Below are 21,655 nucleotides of genomic sequence, written 5' to 3'. Positions count from 1 at the left end.
AAATATTTTAATCAAATAATTTACAGCACCAATATTATCGTGTGCCCCAAGGCAGCGTTTTTAGACTGATACTTTTTTTGATATTCACGATATATCTTTATAATGATGTCTAAAACTTAGATTTATAAAAAGATAATTTTCCTTGTAACGCAAGGGTTTTGTGGACAATTTGTATTATTTTTTTCTCTTTGACAGCTTTCAACTCATTTTATGGTACAAAAAATACGCCTGTTTTAATAAAATTGTATGTTAGTTCAATTCTGCAAACAGTTTTATGTTTTCTATAAACAGTATTTTTGACAAAATTGTTTTATTAAATAAGATATATTTGTATGTAAAAAATATCTAGAATAATTAGATTTTATTAAAAGAGTTATTTAATGATAAAAAAATATTAGCTAATAAATATTTGTTATTAATTTATTCTTTATTATGATATAATAAAGATGTTACCTAAATTTATTTTAATAAAAATAATAGTCATTTTACATTTTATATGGTTAAAAATTACCACTATATAACTACGATCGTGGTAACAAACTATAATAAAACAGCTGCTGAAGTCTACTAAATTATTAATGTAAGATAGTGGGACTATCTGGTAAATTTTAATTTTTCGTGAAAATATAAACATATTTTTCTACTCTTCGAGATCCGCGCTCGCGACCACTGAAGCGTGCTATTGCTCGCGTTTTCGCACGTGATATAAAAAATGTATTAGGGAGAAAACACTTTTGACTGTACGATCTAATTAATTAGTATATTCAATATATGCTTATACTATTATTAAAATTATTATAAAAAGAAAATATTAAAATAAGTGATGCATTTACAGCCACCATACTCCTAATGGTAGTGTTTCTCAAGCTTGTTGTATAAAATATATTACTTTAATAGGTATTATATTGGCTAAGCTAGTTATTCGATAATTAATTAAATCATAAAACTTAGTATAATTGTGTAGAGGGCGAAGTATTAAATTTAATTTTATGAATATTGTAAATTAATTATATTTCTTAACATGGATTTCCGATCCTAATGTACGTTCACTATAGTTATACAATTTATATTCAAATCTTAACAAATTTATAGTGGTGTTAAAAATATTATTATACAAATATTTGGGATCTGACTATATTTCTGCATTGCTTATTTTTACAATAAAATAATAATTGACAAAAGTTATTTCCTTCTATTTTATTTGATTACATTAAATAAAACTAATATTTTTTTAATAATTTATTATATTATTTTATTATCACACTTTAGTATTATTATATGTACTAAATCTGTTGTCTTACTAATGATTTAGTGATCAGAATAGTGATAATAAAACTTGGTTTTTATATGCACCTCTTTAAACGGGAAAACTTTTTTTTTAATAAAATAGGTGAAATATATAAAAGTAAAAGATATGTATGCCAAGATAAACTAGCTCAACAATTGTATTTAACTACTTTCAAACTTAATGAAAGGTTTCTTAAATTATATTTTTACAAAACCAGTAGGATAACTAGACGATAGTGCCTCCTACAGACTAATAAGTATATTACCATTTATGTCAAAAATTAAAAAAAATTGCATTTATACAAAAATCAAACCGGTGATAAAAAAAAATGTATTAGCTAATATTTCAAGGTCTTTAAAAATAAAAAAAATATATTGATTTTTTTCAATATCCAGTATTAAACTTTAATAAAATTTCATAAAAAAGTTTTAATTTTAAAAATTTGCATGGTACTTGAGCGAATAGTATAAATAAAGTAGTTTATTTTAACAAGTCTATATATTTCTAAATTGACAGTTAAACCTATATGTTAGATTATTATTTAAAATTAAAGATAGTTTATTTTGGCTGCAGAGCTTTATTTTAAAGTACATTTTTGACCTTGTTCTTTAAACACTTATTAAATATATAAGTATTTCAGTAAAGCATTAGTTAACTTTTGTGTTTGTTTTTATTGTTACTTTTACTAAAATAACTGTGTTTAAAACGTTTAAAATATTAATTAAAAATTAATAAATACACTTTGTTCGTCAAATACATTCATATATTATTTATTTACTATTGCTATTTTTGATAATTTTAACTTTACATAAATATTGTAGGAATCATTTAACAACAACTTAGGGATAAGCTGCTTGTACTGCTAATATCCAAGTTCTATAACTAGAAACTCTGGTTACGACATCAGGAAAACCAACGGCACAAGGTTTTCCAAAAGAGACAATTCCATGTAATACTCCAGAGTATACTAATGGACCTCCAGAATCACCCTAAAAACACACATTAAAATAAACAGCTTATAAATAATTTAATACAATATAATACTAACTTGACAAAGCCCTTGTCCAACTCTTGTGAACACGCACATCATCGTAGTTGTTATACCTCTTCCCCACTTTTGGATACACAAGTTTTGGTTATATACTTTCGGGTAGAACACTTGAAGGGTGTTGGGTAGGGATGATCCACCAGCCTGTAATATTTATTAATTTATAAGTCATTGGCATTCGATAAATATAAAGTAATACGTTTTAGTTTTTGTGGTTGTGGTTATATTAATTATTTATTTATTATATTTTAAATCAATATTTTTCTTTAGTTCTAATATATTATATCTATTCAATTCATATAATTAAATATATAATTATTTTAAATAAAATATCAAATTAGATTTTTTATTAAATTCATTAAAAAATTTAACCAAAATGATTTACGGTTTATTTTTTCTGTAATATTATCTTTCATACCTGTATGTATTAATATGAACGTAATATTAATACAATCAAATTTTAAAATATTTTAGTGTATATTTAAAAAATTCTAGATATACTTACAACTGTCAATCCCCATCCAGTAGCAGTTAGGACTGTGTTATCTGGAGGAGAAGTGGTTGGAATACCGACAACTCGTATGTAGCTATTGAAAACGATACTATCTTTTGTTTGAATCATTCCAATATCGTTAATGATTGTTGTTGGGTTATAAGCACCATGAATGAATGCTCTGAGCGTAATGTATTTTGTACCACCGCTATTCAAGAAGATGGATCCAGCCACCGAATAAGCTGGAACGGCACTGAAAAAAATATTGATATAATTATGCAATTGGTTTGATTGTATATTATAGTACAGTAATGCAGACTTATACATATTTTTAAATGGACATTTATCTGGAGCATTTTTATAATAAAGTACATGTCAATTTAATTACACAGACACAAATTATACAAGCAATGTCTGTAAATATATATAAAAAAAATCTTACGCCTTTAGACAATGAGCAGCAGTCACTATCCATCTATTGCTGATAATTGAACCACCGCAGAAATGATTATTATTTACGGTTCTCAACGAAACTTGGTACGGTGCTAATCCAAGATAAGCATTGGAGCCACCAACAATTCTATCAGTTATTTCTATGATTCCATCTTCGTCTTGGGCTATATCAATGTTAAATTTTTTAATGTTATGCTAATAATTTAGCAAGTAAAATAGTCTTACCTAAAACGCAGCCCAAAAACAGAGTTATTGTCAGCACTAATATCTTCATATTTATTCACAAGTTTTTGCTTACTGATTGTCACGTTTATTTTTTTACTCCTTTATATACTCTTGTAATATATTTTTATTTAAAAATATTTTTCCCGTGTTATGCCAAAACAATGTTCGCAATACAAACAGCTTATCATTGTTCTGAAGCAATTCTTAGAATTATTTCATGAGCAAATATGTTACTTAACAATTGTATTTTAAACCTTAAACTAATAAGATGCGGTGAAAAAATGATAAAAAGTGTAAATAAATTTCACATACTACTTTTTTTATTGTAGGTAAATTTCAAATAATTAGTGACTTGTTATTTTAATATGAAAGAGGCCAATTTTTTCAGCAAATAAATAATCGCTATCTAGCTGATAAATTTAATTTTACTATTCATTACATGCTTCTGTACAGAAATGGTATTTTTGCTAACAATTTAACAATGAATAAATAGTTCATAAAAATATTGATTTTTAGAGTTTATAAAGTCGTTAAAAACTTTTATAACATTACTCTTATTATCAAAATCTGTATTTTGATTCAATAGGTTTAAATATTTAAAATGTGAAAATCTTGGGTAAAAATGATAAGATTTATTTTCTGAATTAATAATAAAGTCTGTGCACCAATATCAGATGTTTGCTAATTAATTTTCTTTGCAGATTTTAATTCCCTCTTAATGTTATTTCGTTTTATCGGTCACCTGATTTAAGAAACGATCAATAAATAGTTTTTTCTGAATACCATATTTTTTTGGTTGTTTTGGAGCATGTTTTATTGCTTCTTTGCTGTCTATTAATTTTCTTGATTTCTTCTGGTTTACATAAAGAATCTATTTTTTTATTTCAGGTAATGATCTTGGTGGCCAATTCTGATCCGCATTTCTTGAAATTACACAACCAATAAATTTGTATTCACTTGCTGATATTCAATCAACCAATTAACAAATCTCTTAGCATAAAATGGTGTACTGGTTTGAGTTTTTGTGTCAATTGCATCGTGTAGGTTTAGGTCTTTCACGAGAATTCCCTGTAAGGTGCTTCTTGAAATGTTTAAATTTTAAGAAAGACGGCGAATTGATGTCCTTGGGTTTTCAGTAGAGTCTCCAATTACTCGAACCATCTACTACTCGAGTATCGAATATTAAAATTTTAAAATACTCGAGTACTCGAGTACTTTCGAGTATTTACCAAATGTACCAAAATAGCTATTATTCAAATTCGTGCACATATAAATAAATAAATAAAATACTTAGTATGTTTATTTTTACAATTATTTTAACTTCACGAACATACTTTTTAAAAACAATAATGCAAAAAGTGTCTCGAATTTAATATTACTGCTAACCTTTGGTTTTATTATTTCCGTTAGGGAAAAAACCCTTTCCGTTGCTGTTGATGTTGGTCTTATTGTCATTAACGCGTTGGATAAGGCTTCTAATTTATATCTGTTCGCTTTTTATAGATATAAAATTTTTTGAACTCTCTTTTTATGTTCTCTTCTTTCATTCCTTTCTCTGCTTTTCTCTTATTTCCTTCGACTATTGACAAAATAGTATTTTGTAATTCTTCTTGAATAGATTTTTTTTCTTAACAATATACAATATTCTACTCCTTCTGATTATTGCGAAGAATTTAAATCTATATCCTTCGAAGATGTATTTGGATGAATCCCTTTCACTCTAAAGCTAAACGGTTCGCAAAGAACTGACTTCTTTAAATGCCTTTAAAACTCACAATTGTTTTGATTTATATTTTAAGCTGAGGGATCAGTATAAACAATTGACAACACTTTACGCTACAACTGCATAGTCATAAAACCTAAAAAAAATTTTTGTTGATATTTCATATTGTTCATTGCCATAAATTAGATAAGTCGGGACTGTCGAACAGAAAACACAAAAGAAATTTCTCCGTCGTACCCACTAACATAGCCGACGACCGGAACTATGCAACTATGGAACTATGAAAAAATATACCTGATAGTAACCGCTCTAACTCGGGACTTCGGGCATAAACGCCAAATAAAAGCAAGACGTTAACCTTTATCGGACCGAGTTAAAGTTATTTTTGTTTCTGAAATATTTAAAAAAAAATTAATTTCGAGTATTAATCGAGTAATTTTCAAAATACTCGATTATCAAGTACTTGAAAAATAGTCAAAAATACTCGAGTATCGAGTACTCGATTACTCGAATTGGTGACTCTAGTTTTCAGTAACACTTGTTATGTTTCTATGTAAATGTTTACGAGAGAAAGAATGGGTGACTAATTGTCCATAATCAAATCAGTGCCCTCAAAGTTTTCAAATAATCTCATAAATGAAAATATCATAAAGCTAACGGAATGTTTTAATAAAACTTTCTCCATATTCGTAATAAGTTTTAGCAATAATATCGCATTTTTTTTGTGTATCGATATGATATTTGAATGCTCTACTTTGTAAAAAAAATTTGGAAAAGGCAAAGGTGATTCTATTGGGACATCTTAATAATATGATAAGTAAATAATTTAGTATTTTACTTAAAACACCATATCTAATAAAAAATATGAACAATATTATTAGTATTGTGTTCTAATTTACTATAGTTGAATATTTATATATACTTGTTTTTAAAAGGTGTCTAAATTTATTTTATTCTACAGAAATGTTCAAACATTTACTATTTTTATGATAATTTAACATTTTATTACTTGATAGAAATGGACGAGAAATAAATATCTTTGTTATTATTATGTGGTCTAAAATTTGAAATCATTTATTTATATGAGAAACGAAAGTAATATTTTATATAAATATGTTCATTCAATTTTGTAAGTAATATAAGTATTTATGATTTGTTCTACAATAGAAATAATATCCAAAATATTATAATTTTTAACTTTTACGAATTTACGGATATTTAACGTGAAAATTATATTATACATATTTGACAGTATTTAGGATTGTCAGTTTGTTCTTGTGTGCAATGTGCATTAAAAATTAAAATATAATGATTTAATGAAGCAGCATCAATTACTGCTAAATATAAAATACATATTATATTATTGTATATATTTATTACGAATATATTATTTTTACATTATACTATTATAAAATCAATTGTTTTTTTGATTATACCAAATCCAGTATTTAAATGTTTGCACTCTTACGTGTCCGTCGGGATAACCGATTGCACAAGGAAAAGCCCAAGAAACGACGCCATGGATTACTCCGCCGCTTACCAAAGGTCCTCCAGAATCACCCTGATAATGAAATATAAAATATAGTTTTACTTTGTATAAAAATAATACGGTACAAATGTTATTATACATACAAAACATGTTCCACGTCCGGTTGCAACGAATGTGCAGATATTTCCTGAAGAAACTATTTCGTTCGAACCCTTTACAATCGCAGCACAATCCGTGTTGCTAATAGATTTTACTGTCAAAACTTGCAAATTGTCAGGCACCCTTCCTGATACCTACATCACAAATCGCTATTTAGAATTATACCATATTTTTAAAATGTAAATGGTTATCCAACTTGAGTTTCCGATCTTTTTAAAAAAAAAACAATAATTAAACAATTTTAACGCGTTGAGTTGTAGTTGCAAACTAATATTTGACACTTGAAACACGCGTGATTATTGACAGTATTCTGATTTATAGTGCTGCTAACGTAGGAAACTCAATTGGATCAACCTGTATTTAGTGACTTACAGAAGTTAATCCCCATCCAGATACTAGCAAAAAGCTATTGTCCTCAAGTGGAAATGATGGTGTTGGTATTGGCTGCACAAAATCACTGTATACTATATCAATTTTTGTTTTAATTAATGCTATGTCATTTTCAAGACTTGTCTTGTTGAAGCTCTCGTGAACTATAATATTTGCTACTGAGTAAACTGCTCCACCCGAACTCAAAAGTATAGAACCAACGACAATGGTTGATAAGCGAATTCTAAAAAAAATATTTTTATATTACTATTTATTTTAATATTTATTATTTATATTTTTTATTTACATCAAATTGCAATGAGCTGCTGTCATGACCCATTTAGTTGCTATTATACTTCCTCCACAAAAGTGTTGATTTCTGTAATTTCTCAATGAAACTTGATATGGAACTTGACCACTGTAGGCATTTGTACCGCCAACAATAAAATCATTGACCTGTCCGTTACTGCCTTAATTTGGACATCAAAACATTAAGTTTATGGATAATAAATACAATTTCTCAAGTAAATCATCTGAGTGCATCTAGATAAAAAATCCATTGATCTGTCTTTGTTAATGTATGGCGTAAAAAATATTAAGGACCATTTTAAAAAATTCATAATCAACTTAAAGTTTTAAAAAAAAGTATTTTTAAACAAAATAAGTATTAGAAAATTGATTCTTTTTTATATTAAAATTTAAAATAATTTTATTCTGCTTAAATATTAAAAGATCAATATAAATGTGCATTCTATCCTACTTATTAGTAAAACTAACATTTTTAAACATTGTGTTTTGTATTCTTTAAGAAAATATTTAGTGACATTAATTTTCTTATTTAACAACAATTGTTCTTAAAAAAAGCCACCTCTGTTTAAGTATATTAATATGAATAAACCTTTCACTCCTTATTTTGTTGCTCTTAATATGAGTATGTTCATATCTAATTTTAATTAAATATTTTTTTAAATATATATTGGTAAGAAATTACCATTGTGTATCGCTATTTTTGCTTTTTTCTATAAAAGACTAGTTTTCTACTTTAAAATTAAAAAATTGTCATAATAGGCTATACAAATCCTGTAATAATTTTTTAGAATATGTATATAGCTCTATATGCGTTAACAGCTATCCATTTCATCATTATTTATAATTGAGAAAGATATGGAAAGTTTGAGTTTACGCCTCTACTATTAGCTCACATGATACGAATATACGTTCGATATATATTATTTATTTTTAATTAAAATTTAAAGGACAATTTTTTTCTATAAATATGTTATGAATATAATGAACGTATATCCATATCGTGTGCTTTAGAGCTACTAGTAGGGGCGTAAGCCCAGGCTTGCCATCTCCTTCTCTCTGATGAAATAGATAGCTCTCGAACTGCCTGTGCTAACGCAAATGGGGTTCAAGAGAACCAAATAAAAATTATATTTCTTTCTTTACATATTTGAAATATCGTTTAATAAACGACCTTAAACAGAGAATAAGAACCCAACATTCTCTAGTGGAAGACTGCTTTTATGAAACAGTCGAAAAACGGCTAATTAAAGATACTGAATAGATAACACAAAGAAAACGGAAAGCATCAACTCCACCAGAAACACTAACTCAAATCACAAGTGACACTCAAAAAACCCACTACAATGTGCAATCAACAAAAATTACCATAAATATTTTTGGAAAAGTCACAATGGAATTCAGAAATATATTACCGAGCACAGCGATTGTGCTTCGAATTTGTTTATTTTTGACTTAAAGTATAGCAAAGGGTTTAAGATCAAATGGTGTTCTAAAAATAATTAAAAACTGTCTACGATCGACAAGGAGCGACTGAATGAACTGGCAACATTAAACATTAGCTACATTATTCAGACTATTCTAAAATAAAACCCGAATTTGCTAATTAAAAATTACACTTCTGTGAAACAATTAAATGTTACAATTAAATAAATAGCATTGCTTATCTAAAATACATTTTATTTTATTTTTAATGTCCACTAAAATATAAGTTTCTGTAGACTTCTACATTATAAAACTAATGTATAAATAATAAATTACAATGTATCTATTGCTGTTTATTTTGTGTTATATAATATATATTCAATTATATACATTATTTTTTTTCTTAAATCTGAAAGTATTTATATTAAATGAAAGGATTGCTTATAAATAAACTAACCTGCTATCACTGTTATAAAATAAACAATAATACAATATTTTAAAATAGCCATTTTGAGTGACGTTGTTATTGGTACTGCATTGTCTTCGGTTAATAAAAATCAATTTACGGATTAATATATAGATAAAAAAAATAATGAATTTTTCCTCAAATTTTAATAATATTTTTTAGTTATTGGTGCTTATATTAAAAAACGTTTATTTTAAAATTATTTCCTGCAGATGATATTTTTTTATATTGTTTAAAACTGTCGTGGACGATATATAAAGGTTATCTATATGTAATATATTTGGGTTTTAGTATATATATTAAGCATTTAAATAAACAAAATATACCGTTGTATACGTCAATGTTTTAATCGATTAGAAAACTCATTTGCAAAATTTACTTTTTAAGAGCCAAAATTTATGCACACTTGTTTATCTAAAATAATTCATTTTTTACCTTTTTATAAAAATGGATGCTGTCTTTAATTTTGCTCAATTGCACTCTTGAATTCTTAATAATGTATGTACCTTATTTGATTATATACACAAAGGCATCGGTATCTATCGTGTAATAATTACCAAAATATCTTTGGTTATATGTTGTAGTATGTTTTAAAAAACAAACCAATTGTATAAGTTAAAATAAATTAAGATATACTTTTTTATGTTTTGATAAATAACAAAGTCAATGGCATATATTATATAATTTTTCTACAATATGTAATAATTTTTCACATAATATACATATTTTGCATATTAAAATAAATACTTTAATCTTATAATGCTTTATTAGATCACATTTGATTTAAGTTTAGAGAAATATAGACTTTTAAATAATAATTAATAAATTTATGTACATATTTGTATCGATATTTGTTTATCATAACAGTGTTTTTTTATTTTTTTATTTCAAATTTTTTTTTAGTTTCCTGTTGATATAAAGATATTTTTTGTCATTATGAAGTTTATGCAATGTATTAGTCTTTTCAATTATTTACTTGCCAATTTAATGTATGTATATACTTTTTATACTATGTTCATGGTGCAAAGGAAAAATAATGACACGACAATTTATCAATTATTAATTTTATTATTTAGACTCGATCTTTATTTTATTTGAATGTATTGTTATTTACAGTATTTAACTATTTAATTATTGACAGTATGTTTGGGTGTTAAAGTATTCATCATAATAAATATAAATATTTTGTTGAATTTATTTTATTGTAGAAACATTGATTTTGATTACATGCTATATTCGCAAACTAAATCACAAATCTTTGGTCATCTACATGGTAACTTACAGAAGTAAATTCTTATTTAGATAAGAGCAAAGCAGTACAATCCAATTTACAGAATCTGTATTTATATAGTCTGCACAGAAGTACTCAATATTGTTTTTATTAAAGCTATGTTGTGTGGGTCCTTGTGGGGTATTTATTTTTTTACTAACACCAACAGTAAAATATTTTACAATTAAAATCGACATGATATTTATCTTGCTTAATAGATTTATCTCAATGTCATATGATTACAGATAACACATGATAATATTACAGTTATATTAGTTAATATGGGTTTTATATAAAATCATAATAACCTTCTTATTTTATAATATATATTTGATTAATTTTATTTAAATTACACCACGATATTTAACTAAAACATTAACTTTTTTATTTACCTTTTGGTTTCCATTGCTTTTATCGACATCTTTGACGTTGGAATCATTATCAATGATGATGTCTAAATTTTATTTATACTGTCGCAGATTTTCTAACAGCATAGTTTTTGATTCATGGGTTTTGAAACTTTTTTGTAAATAACAAATGTATAATCTTCAATATAATTAATAGGTGTTCGTTTGAGTATTTTAAAATATGCTTAAATTATATTTAATAAGGATTGCAAATGACTTTTTAATTGATATATCTACCTTTTATTTTCTCCGTAGTAACTTAAAATATTTATTAAATTTTAACACAGAATTTATATAAAATAAATTATGTGCGTCTTGTTAAGATTTTTTTACTTGACAAAATATAATGTGTGATATTGCTTAAAATAATATGTTTTATTATATTTATTGTGCCAGTAATGGTTTACCAATATTAACATGCTAGTATTATAATACAATCATTACTATAATATTAACATTTAGATCAAATATTCCTTGCTTGAATATCTAATATCCACGGTTTGACACTAAAAACTCTAGTAACAACATCAGGATAGCCTGGGCCACATGCATCTGTATATCCAATTATTCCATGTACAAAACCATCATCAACCAATGGACCACCAAGAAAGCCCTGTTTTAAAAAAAAGTATTATTTTTTATTATTCTAATTCTCTTTAGTAAAATATACTCACTTCACAAAATCCTTGCCCAAATCTTGTATAAGTGCACATCATCGATGGATATAGTATCTTGTCAAAATTTAACCAAAAATGATAGCAGAAATGTTGCTTAACTGATATTGTAGTCAAAATCTGAAGATTGTCTACTGGCTCTTGTTTATTATCCTGTAACATGTTATTGCGTGAAATATATGTATACATTTTACTTTGACAGTTATTGTTTTTTTTATTGTGAAGTTTGATTACCACTCATTAAAACGTACGTTTCTAATTACTACTTTCAAATAATTTAATAATGTTTAAGGCAATGAGTTATGTCTTTAAACAATAGCAAATGGCAACAACATATTTGGTGAATATGTGACTATAATTGTATAATTATTAATTGTGATATAAAAGCTGTAGTAAAAATCAAAGATGATCTTAAAGTTATAATCATCTTAAATCTGCACGTAAATAAGCATCACAAATTAATTATACTATTTGATTAATATTGAAACTATTTTAAACTAATTGGAAATCATTAATTTACTTTTATTTTTTTTTTATTTCACAATAAATTCGAACCATCTTTACATCGTTTCGTTACATGTAATCAAACTAATATTTTCTTAGCAATGAACCATAGTCCAAATTTACACTATAAAAGCAAGTGACATCTCTGTGGTGTTCGAGCACTGAAATTATTATCAACAGTTTCATGAGATCTGGTTAATAGATTACAGCGGATCTCTAGTACAAGTAATTGTATGATATAATTGCGAAGTTTATTATTTAGCAGTTGAGATTAGTCAATAGAAACAAGACAATATAAAGAGCTAGACTTTTCTGTTATCCACTGTTTTCAACAGACCTTTAATAACATAATAATATGTAATTATTAAGTAGAGTTGTTTTCTAAGAAAACTTAATCTACATATAGACAATACATAGTAATTTACACTTACATATGTCTTGAATCCCCATCCAGTTGCTATCAAACTATACTTTTCAGGGATATGTGCAATTGGAAGATTAATTGGCTTTATGTTTGCATTGAATACCATAGCTTGCTGGGTTTGAACCAATCCAATGTCGTTAGCCAAAGTTGTTGAATTGTAATTATCGTGCTTAAATATACTACGAGTATAGAATGATTCTCCAGATTTATAATTATTGTATCTGTCCAGGTAGTTGCTTCCAACCCGCGTAAAATTCGGATAATCTCTGAAAATTGCTTTACCTATTTACAAAAAGCTCATATTTATAATATTTAAAAATACTATACTTTTCCAAGCAGTAAGCAGAAGTTAAAATCCACGTGTCGCTAATGATTGCGCCTCCACAATAATGAGTTCCATTTACATTTCTTAAAGAAGCTTGATAAGGAATAGTTACTGCCACTACACCACCAGCTTCACGACCACTTTCTTCTGTCGTAACATTTATTTCTTGCGCTATAAAATAATATATACAAATATAATATTGTATGGAGAAGTTAAGGTACATGTTAATATTACTTACCTAATGCGCAACTCAGAAAATATGTAACAATCAGCACTTTAAAATTCATTTCTAGTTGCAAGCATCCACTTTGTTTACTGAATATATTTATATTCTTCTTGTGCTTTTATATGCTCAAAATTTTCACAAATTATTATATTATTTTTACTTGCCGGTAAATGCGAAAAAGTACATATTTAACTATCTGAATTTAGCAAACAGTTCTAAAGAAATCGTATTATGCAAACACAGGAATATTTTTGATAAACATATATCATAAATTAAACACAGTTTAAATAACTAAAAAATCATAGCTATATAGTAGTAGAGTTATCTTAGCATTATTTTTTATTTTATTAAGAACAGTTGGTGCCTATATCTCTCTCAGTGTAGTTGTGTTGAGGGCAAAGAATTAAATAAAGTTTTACGAGCATTCTAAATTAATTATATTTTTTTACATGGAAGTTCACTATAGTTATATATTTTTTAATTTAAATCTCAATAAATTTATAAAGGTATTACACTTAATATAATATAAATGTATAAGATAAACTATATTTAAAATTATAATTAAAAAAAAACTACCTAATATTTTATTTTGCTACAGCATTACATACATCTATTTTAATTTGAAAAAAATGTTTGCTTAATTTAATTATTAAAAAGTCTTTAAAAAAATTTTATTATAGTAAAATATCAAAGCCTGTAGAAAAGAAGAAAAACATATATTTTCTTTTTTACTTAAATGTCGTAAGTTATGTTGCAAATAACGTTGTATTATACATAATAAAACCAATATTTTCTTTGCGATTTATTGAATTACTTTATTATCACACTTGAGAATTTTGTACTAAATCTCTGGTCAAACACCATAGTAACGTAAAAACATTTTTTATATAACTATGAGAAATATTTAATTGCTGAATTAATAACTTGTAAAATCCAATATAAACAAACATATTATATATGTTTTATATAAAATAATGGCCAGAATCAAACAATGATTCATAACTGTACGGTTACCTTAAAATTATTTGTTTCATTTATATATAAAAGCCTAACTGCTGCATACTTTAAACTTGCTTTAGGAAAAAAAGATACTTAGAAACCCGCAAAAATTCCCTTCCCCAATTACACTTAACACCAAAAAAATGAGTCAGAGACGATAGAGAAAAAATGTAAGCTTTCGGTTATCACTTAGTTAATTTTTGTAATCGTTTCCCAATGAAGACATTTGTGGAAATGATTGAAAGAGTGACAATATGAGGATTTTTATTGCTGTTCTTCAAACGGGAAAACAATTTTAAAAATCCATTTAGTACAAAAATACACCAGGATACGACTTTATTAACAAAAAAGTGTTAAAGGAATTGCCGGTGAGAGTCATAAAATTATTTACCATCGTATTTGACCATTTAATTAGATTTAATAACTTTCTAACTCAACTCAGAAAATAACCAGAAGATATTGCCGTTTAAAGACCGATAAGTATCTTACCAGAAATGTCAAAAATCTTGTTGGAAACGAGGCAGAATTAGATAGACAAAATTAATCTAAATGTTATATTTTTGTGAAAATTTTATTTTAATCATGTTGTTTATTAATTTAAGAAATTGTATTAAAAAGTTCAGAAAAATTGTTTTTTTATAATGTTTGGTTATTATTATGGTTCAACAAAATGTAATCTTATCGTATTGTCTTATTGTAAAATATTAAAATACGTTAAGTAACAGTATTTTAGCCAGTTCTAAAACAATTTAGCCACACTCTAATAATAAATTTTAATATTAATTTCAGAAAAAATGTATACATAAAATTATTAGGGGCTTAAGAAAATTCGTAAATTAATAAAAAATAAGCGCAATATCGAAGAATATCTAAGCTTATTTATATTATATATATATATTCATATCGCATATTAAAAATTAACTTAATTTTTTAACCGACTTTTTAAAATATTTTAGCACGAACTACTATATTTTATTGTACAAATTAAAAAAAATATTTTTTAAGTATATTAAAAAAATGCAACAATAATATTTTAATTTTGTATTTATGAAATTCATAATTGCAATTAAATAAACTTAAAAATATTTTTACACAAATCTTAAATTGTTATTGCTGCTTTTAAATTAATATTGATTTTTTATTATATGGTATAAAACTTTGATAATATTTCTTACAAAATTTTTTGTTTAAAAAAAATTTGACGCACTCAAATAAATATTATAAATTAAGTAGTTTTATTTACAATTGACGACTTATCCGATAAGTTAAATCCAGAGTTACATATTTTTCCTGGTTCTTTAGAATACTAATTAAATATTAAGTGTTGAAATAAAGCATCAGTCAATTATAATATGTTTTTAATATTATTTTTATCAAAACAGTTGTGTTAAAAACGTTTAAAATAATAATTAAAAATAAATAAATACACTTGGCTTGGCAAACACATTCATATATTATTTAATTACTACCAATATTTTTTTGTAGTTTTTACTTTATATAAATATTGTATCATGCGTAAATATTTAAGGATAAGCTGCTTGTACTGCTAATATCCAAATTTTATAACTAGAAACTCTAGTTACGACATCAGGAAAACCAACGGCACAAGGTTTTCCGAAAGAGACAATTCCATGTAAAAATCCAGCGTAAACCAACGGACCTCCAGAATCACCCTAAAAAAACGCATTAAAATATACAGTTCATAAATAATTTAGTACAGTATAATACTAACTTGGCAAAGTCCTTGTCCAACTCTTGAAAACGTGCACATCATCGAAGGTTTTATATTTGCTCCCCACTTTTGGATACACAAGTTTTGGTTATATACTTTCGGGTAAAACACTTGAAGGGTGTTGGGTAGTGATGATCCACCAGCCTGTAATATTTATTAATTTATAAGTCATTGATATTTGATAAATATTTAAAACGCTTTTCGTTTTAGTTTTCTTTATTAATTGTGGGTATATTAATTATTTGTTTATAATATTTTTCTGTAGTTCTAATATATAACTATTTAATTTATATATTTTTTTAATAAAAAAAATTTTAATAAAAAATAAATATATAGAAACTTAAAATTTAGATTTAAATAATATATGTAATTAGATTTTTGCCTTAATTCAAAATGATTTACGATTTATTTTTTCTGTTATTTGTTCTTGTATTAAGTAAATATGTTATGAAAATATCTATCTGACCTGCGTGTATGTATATAAACGTAATATTAGTACAATCAAGTAATAAAATATTCTAGTGTATATTTAAAAAATGCAACTTTACTTACAACTGTTAATCCCCATCCAGTTGCAGTCATCACTGTGTTATCTGGAAGAGAGATTATTGGAATACCGACTGGTCGTATGTAGCTATTAAAAACAATCCTATCTCTTGTTTTGATCATTCCAATATCGTTTAATACTGTGGTTGGATTATAAGCACCGTGAACTAATGCTCTGAGCGTAATGTATTTTGTACCACCGCTATTCAAGAAGATGGATCCAGCCACTGAATAAGCTGGAAAGGCACTGAAAAAATATTTATTTGATAAAGCAATAAATTGAAGTATTAATTTATGTATTTTATGTACAATATTGCAGACTAATAAATATAATGCATGCATAATTTGAAATACGTTTTAATTGAAGTTATATTCTGAAACCTAATAATGTTTTTCATTATGTATGTGAACAAATTATGCATGCATTCTTTGTAAATATATATGAAAAGAGTCTTACGCCCTTAGACAATGAGCAGCAGTCACTATCCATCTATTGTTGATAATTGAACCACCGCAATAATGATTATTATTTACGGTTCTCAACGAAACTTGGTACGGTGCTAATCCAAGTCTAGCATTGGAGCCACCAACAATTCTATCAGTTATTTCTATGGCTCCATCTTCGTCTTGGGCTAAATCAATGTTAAATTTTATAATGTTATGCCAATAATATTGCAAGTAAATAGTCTTACCTAAGACGCAGCTCAAGAACAGCGTTATTGTCAGCACTAATATCTTCATATTCAATCGCTAGTTTTTACTTACTGATTGGTACATTCTTTTTTTTGCTTCTTTATATACTCTTGTAATATATTTTTATTTAGTTATCATTTTCCTGTATTATGCCAAAAATAAGTAAGTAAAGCAAACAGCTTATTGTTGTTCTGAAGCAATTCTTAGAATTATTTCTGAGCAAATATGTTACTTAAGAATAATATTATAAACCTTAAACAAATAAGATGCGGTGCAAAAATGATAAAAAGTTTAAATAAATCAAAAGAAAAGTTTCTAAAATACATATGATTTTTATTTATTATTATTAAAGTTAATTATTAAATACTAGGTTATTTCATATTAAATATTTTTGGTCAATAACAAACGTTATTTATACGTTAAATTTTAATTAAAGATTTATGATATGCTTAATTTACAAAAATAGTATTTTTGCCAATAATTTAACAATGAATAAATTCAATGTTTATAAATTTATGATTTTTAGAGTTTACGAAATCCCTTAAGACTTTTACACCATCACTCTGAACGTTTTGTATTTTGCATAAATAAGTTTAAATATTTTAAAATGTGAAATTTTGAAGAAAAAAGGTCAAAGAAATATAAGTGATTATATTAAAAATTAGTAGTTGTGCCGTTTTTAGTCCGTTTACTAATATTAGATGGTTTAAAATTTTGCTTTCCCTCAAATGTATTTCGCTTTATTAAGGAAACAAGCAATAAATAATTTACCCAAAATACTAGTATAGTGTTACCATAGTTTTTCTGATGGTTTTGAAACATGTTTTGGAGCTTCTTTGATGTCTATTCATTGTCGTAATATTTGTTGGTTAACATTGAAAATCTTTTTATTATTTCAAGTATTGATTATATTTAAGAATGGTTTTTAATTATTTCTAAACAGTAGCCTCTACCTTAAAAAAATATATAAAAAGTTAACCTTTTTTATAACAACCAGATGTCTGAACAGAGATATGGGTCACTTTAAATCTCGGGATTCATTGCGATTAAAATTTTTTTTCGATATTTCGGCTGCGATGCTACAGTCATGGTCATGAGTTTTCTACCACAAATAAACAATCTTTGTGTGTTTGTGTATTTACGGATAGCTTTATAAGATCCCATGTCGTCTGGACGAAGTACCGTTACACGAAATAGCATACTTTATCTCTTTCTTCGTTGCGTGCGACACCCCTCCTACTTTTATTTCTAGGGGATCAGCGTCAGTTCTGGATTGTTAAATAAATAAATTTGATTAACCTACAATACCATTAACTTCATTCCATAATTTTGCTACTTATGTATCTGATTTTTTCAATTTTGCGCAAAATTTCAAAGTTTTTTTAAATAAATATAATTATTATAGTCTTTATTAAATGTGTTCCTACTATTTTTGTTTCAAAAAGCAATAAAATATTTTTATTTATTATAAGAAAAGAGCATTATTATATAATAAAAATAAAATGGTAATATTTCTTTAGAAGCGCAGGGTAACACCCCCACGGTGTATGGCTGAGAGGAAAATAGTAGTGGATTCTAATTAGAATGTAACGGTAAACAATCGAGCTCGAACGCGTACGATACATATTTATAAAATGTATAACTGTAGGTTTGTCGTCCCGTGCATTAAAATAAAAATCTGCGTTAAAATAAAAAAAATCAATAATTCATCATATACTGCTCAATGAAAAATACACATAATTTATTTTTTTATATTTGTGTCAACGTTACGAATAAATTATTTTGACATATTATTATCATTAAATCAATTTAAAAGTTGATTCCACCAAATCCAGTATTTATATGATTGCACTCTTGTGTTTCCGTCGGGATAGCCGATTGCACAAGGCAAAACCCAAGAAACAATGCCATGGACTTTTCCACCGTTTACCAAAGGTCCTCCAGAATCACCCTGATGCAACGTAAAGTAAAGTTTTATTAGGTATAAAAATAATTCGGTACAAATGCTATACATACTTGACATAGTCCACGTCCGGTTGAAGTGAAAGTGCAGAGATTTGTTGGGTGAACCGTTCCTCTCCAAGCTATAATCGCCGCACAATCCGTATTGCTAATACTTTTTGTTGTTAAAACTTGCAAATTGTTAGGTAAAGTTCCTGGTGACTACATCACAAAATAATAGTCAAAATCATACTATATTTGTTAATGTATTATATATGGTGACTCACAGAAGTTAATCCCCATCCAGATGCTAACATAGTGCTACCGTCAGCCAGTGGTAACCATGGTATTTGTATTGGCTGTACGAAAGCACTGTATGCTATATCATTATTCGTTTTTATCAGTGCTATGTCGTTTTCAATAGTTTGAGTGTTGTATCTCTCGTGAACTATAGTTTTTGCTACTGAGTAAACTGCTCCACCCGAACTCAAAAGTATAGTACCGACGACTATGGTTGATAGGTAGCCACTAAGATAATTTTCATTTTTATATTAATATTTACAATCTTAATTAATATATATATATATATATATATATATTTCTTTACTCTACAATGCAATGAGCTGCTGTCAGGACCCATTTGGTTGCTATTATACTTCCTCCGCAGAAGTGATTATTATTTGACGCTCTCAATGAAACTTGATATGGAACTTGACCATCGTATGCATTTGTACCGCCAACAATAAAATCTTCGACTTGTCCGTTACTGCCTTAATTTAAACAATACAACATAAAATATATTGGTAATAATTTTAATTGCTCACTTTAATCCCTAATAGATCTCTTGTTATAGATATAATCCGTTAACAATATTAAGGACCAACTCAACAAGTATTTTGATATAATCAACTTAAAGTTTAGAAAAATATGAATTGGGATCAACTTAAAAATAGTGTTAGCTACATGCATTATTCATAAATAAAAGTAATTTAAGCAATGTTAGTAGTAAATATTTGATTATTTTTACAATGAAATTTAAAACGTAACACGTACTTTAGACAATTCTAAAATAATAATCAAATGTCTAATAAATATTCAATGCCATTGATTTCATTTTTTGTGCACGTTTTAATTTTAATTTAAATAAATATTAGTAGACCTGGGTTTTGAATTTTCTCTCAAAGGCCCTGCATACATACCTAAATACAAAATGTCAATAACTCTATAAATTTGTATTGTTCATAATAACATTTATAGTATAATATTCTGTACACTTATTGTTTACAATCTTTTTATAACTTTTATTACACAATAGTATAATCAGCACAACGATACACTGCTTTTTTATTATAGGCATAAATTGACATACAATATAAAACTATTGTGCATTGATTTCTATTTGTTATCTAATTTATATATTTTTCTTAGTGTTACTTAAATAGATTTAAACCATTATATAAATAATATATAATATTTTTAATCTATAATAATAATTTTACAATCTGTATGCTTTAATTTCTACAAATAAAAATGTATACAGTTTTGTATTAAATTGGAAACATATTAAATTTACAATAAAATTACTATGGATCTATTTTATTTATTGTATAATATGTATAATCAACCGTATACAAACTTTTTTTTTCCTAAATTAATTATAATCATTAAGATAATTGCTTAATAATAAACTTACCTATTATCACTGTTAATAAACTAACAATAGTGCAATATTTAAAAATGGCCATCTCGAGTAAAGTTGTGATTGATACTGCATTACTGCATTAATAATAAAATCAATTTATATATTTTTACAAACGGTTTTTATTCACAAGAAAAATAATCATTTTTTTAGTTTTAATACAATTTGCATTAATTTAAATAATTTAAAATATACGAAATAATATGTTTCCCCAAATATAATATTTATTATTTTTTCATTGTACTGAGACTAGAATTATAATAAAATCAGAAATATAAATAATAAAAACCTACAATTAATGTATAATATAGAATATGAGTTACTTATATACAATACATATGTTTTATTTTAAGAAAAAAAACGTGCAAATGTTTTCATTTAAATGGAAAAGATTTCTTGCAGTTGATGCTGTCGTGAATTAAATTATTTTTTAGATGAAATTATTCTTGGTAGCAGTATACATATTTAATAACTTTTATATGTACATTTATGTATACAAGCAGCTGTACGTTCAATATAATAAAAAAAAGGTCTTAAGAGTAACTTTTAAGTTCTTGCCTTTCTTAAATCATTTAATTCTTAAAAAAGACAATTTTTTTTAATATTTATTTTACTCTAAGTTTGTAAGGGTTTATTGTGTGAAATGTTCAAAATAAATATCTTCAACTTACATCGTGTCTAAAAAAGATTCTTTGGACATTGAACATAAAAAACTAAGTAACTAAACTGCTTTAAATAAAAGTACAAGAAATATAGTATTTTTGACAAAGA

The 21,655-nt window shown here is 25.9% G+C and overlaps 4 protein-coding genes across 5 annotated transcripts in view; 1 reads left to right on the top strand and 3 right to left on the bottom strand.

Moving 5' to 3' along the window:
- Fur2 (furin-like protease 2) overlaps positions 1–21,655 on the top strand; it is a 92,896-nt gene that overhangs the window by 55,012 nt on the left and 16,229 nt on the right. The window lies entirely within an intron of this gene.
- On the bottom strand, positions 2,030–20,957 carry LOC148233690 (transmembrane protease serine 9-like). Its single transcript, XM_088188934.1, has 9 exons — positions 20,879–20,957; positions 19,793–19,955; positions 19,473–19,713; positions 19,261–19,407; positions 19,051–19,195; positions 3,272–3,446; positions 2,842–3,082; positions 2,337–2,480; positions 2,030–2,277 (listed from the first exon to the last, which is right to left on the bottom strand). Exons 1-9 carry the CDS (start codon positions 20,928–20,930, stop codon positions 2,128–2,130), a joined length of 1,458 nt encoding a protein of 485 aa, XP_088045060.1. The 5' UTR covers positions 20,931–20,957; the 3' UTR covers positions 2,030–2,127.
- LOC148233692 (chymotrypsin-2-like) lies at positions 11,339–13,431 on the bottom strand. The gene is made up of 5 exons (XM_088188862.1): positions 13,287–13,431; positions 13,051–13,219; positions 12,731–12,989; positions 11,796–11,948; positions 11,339–11,734 (listed from the first exon to the last, which is right to left on the bottom strand). Exons 1-5 carry the CDS (start codon positions 13,333–13,335, stop codon positions 11,585–11,587), a joined length of 780 nt encoding a protein of 259 aa, XP_088044988.1. The 5' UTR covers positions 13,336–13,431; the 3' UTR covers positions 11,339–11,584.
- Positions 15,615–17,375, bottom strand: LOC148233691 (chymotrypsin-2-like). The gene is made up of 5 exons (XM_088188864.1): positions 17,244–17,375; positions 17,009–17,183; positions 16,558–16,798; positions 16,006–16,149; positions 15,615–15,946 (listed from the first exon to the last, which is right to left on the bottom strand). The coding sequence occupies exons 1-5, from the start codon at positions 17,290–17,292 to the stop codon at positions 15,797–15,799; spliced, it is 759 nt and encodes a 252-aa protein (XP_088044990.1). The 5' UTR covers positions 17,293–17,375; the 3' UTR covers positions 15,615–15,796.

This window comes from Plectrocnemia conspersa, unplaced genomic scaffold (genome assembly GCF_051122295.1).
Source record: "Plectrocnemia conspersa isolate PC_06_02 unplaced genomic scaffold, ASM5112229v1 ptg000007l, whole genome shotgun sequence".
NCBI lineage: Eukaryota > Metazoa > Arthropoda > Insecta > Trichoptera > Polycentropodidae > Plectrocnemia > Plectrocnemia conspersa.
This window is presented reverse-complemented; position numbering and strand designations above follow the sequence as displayed.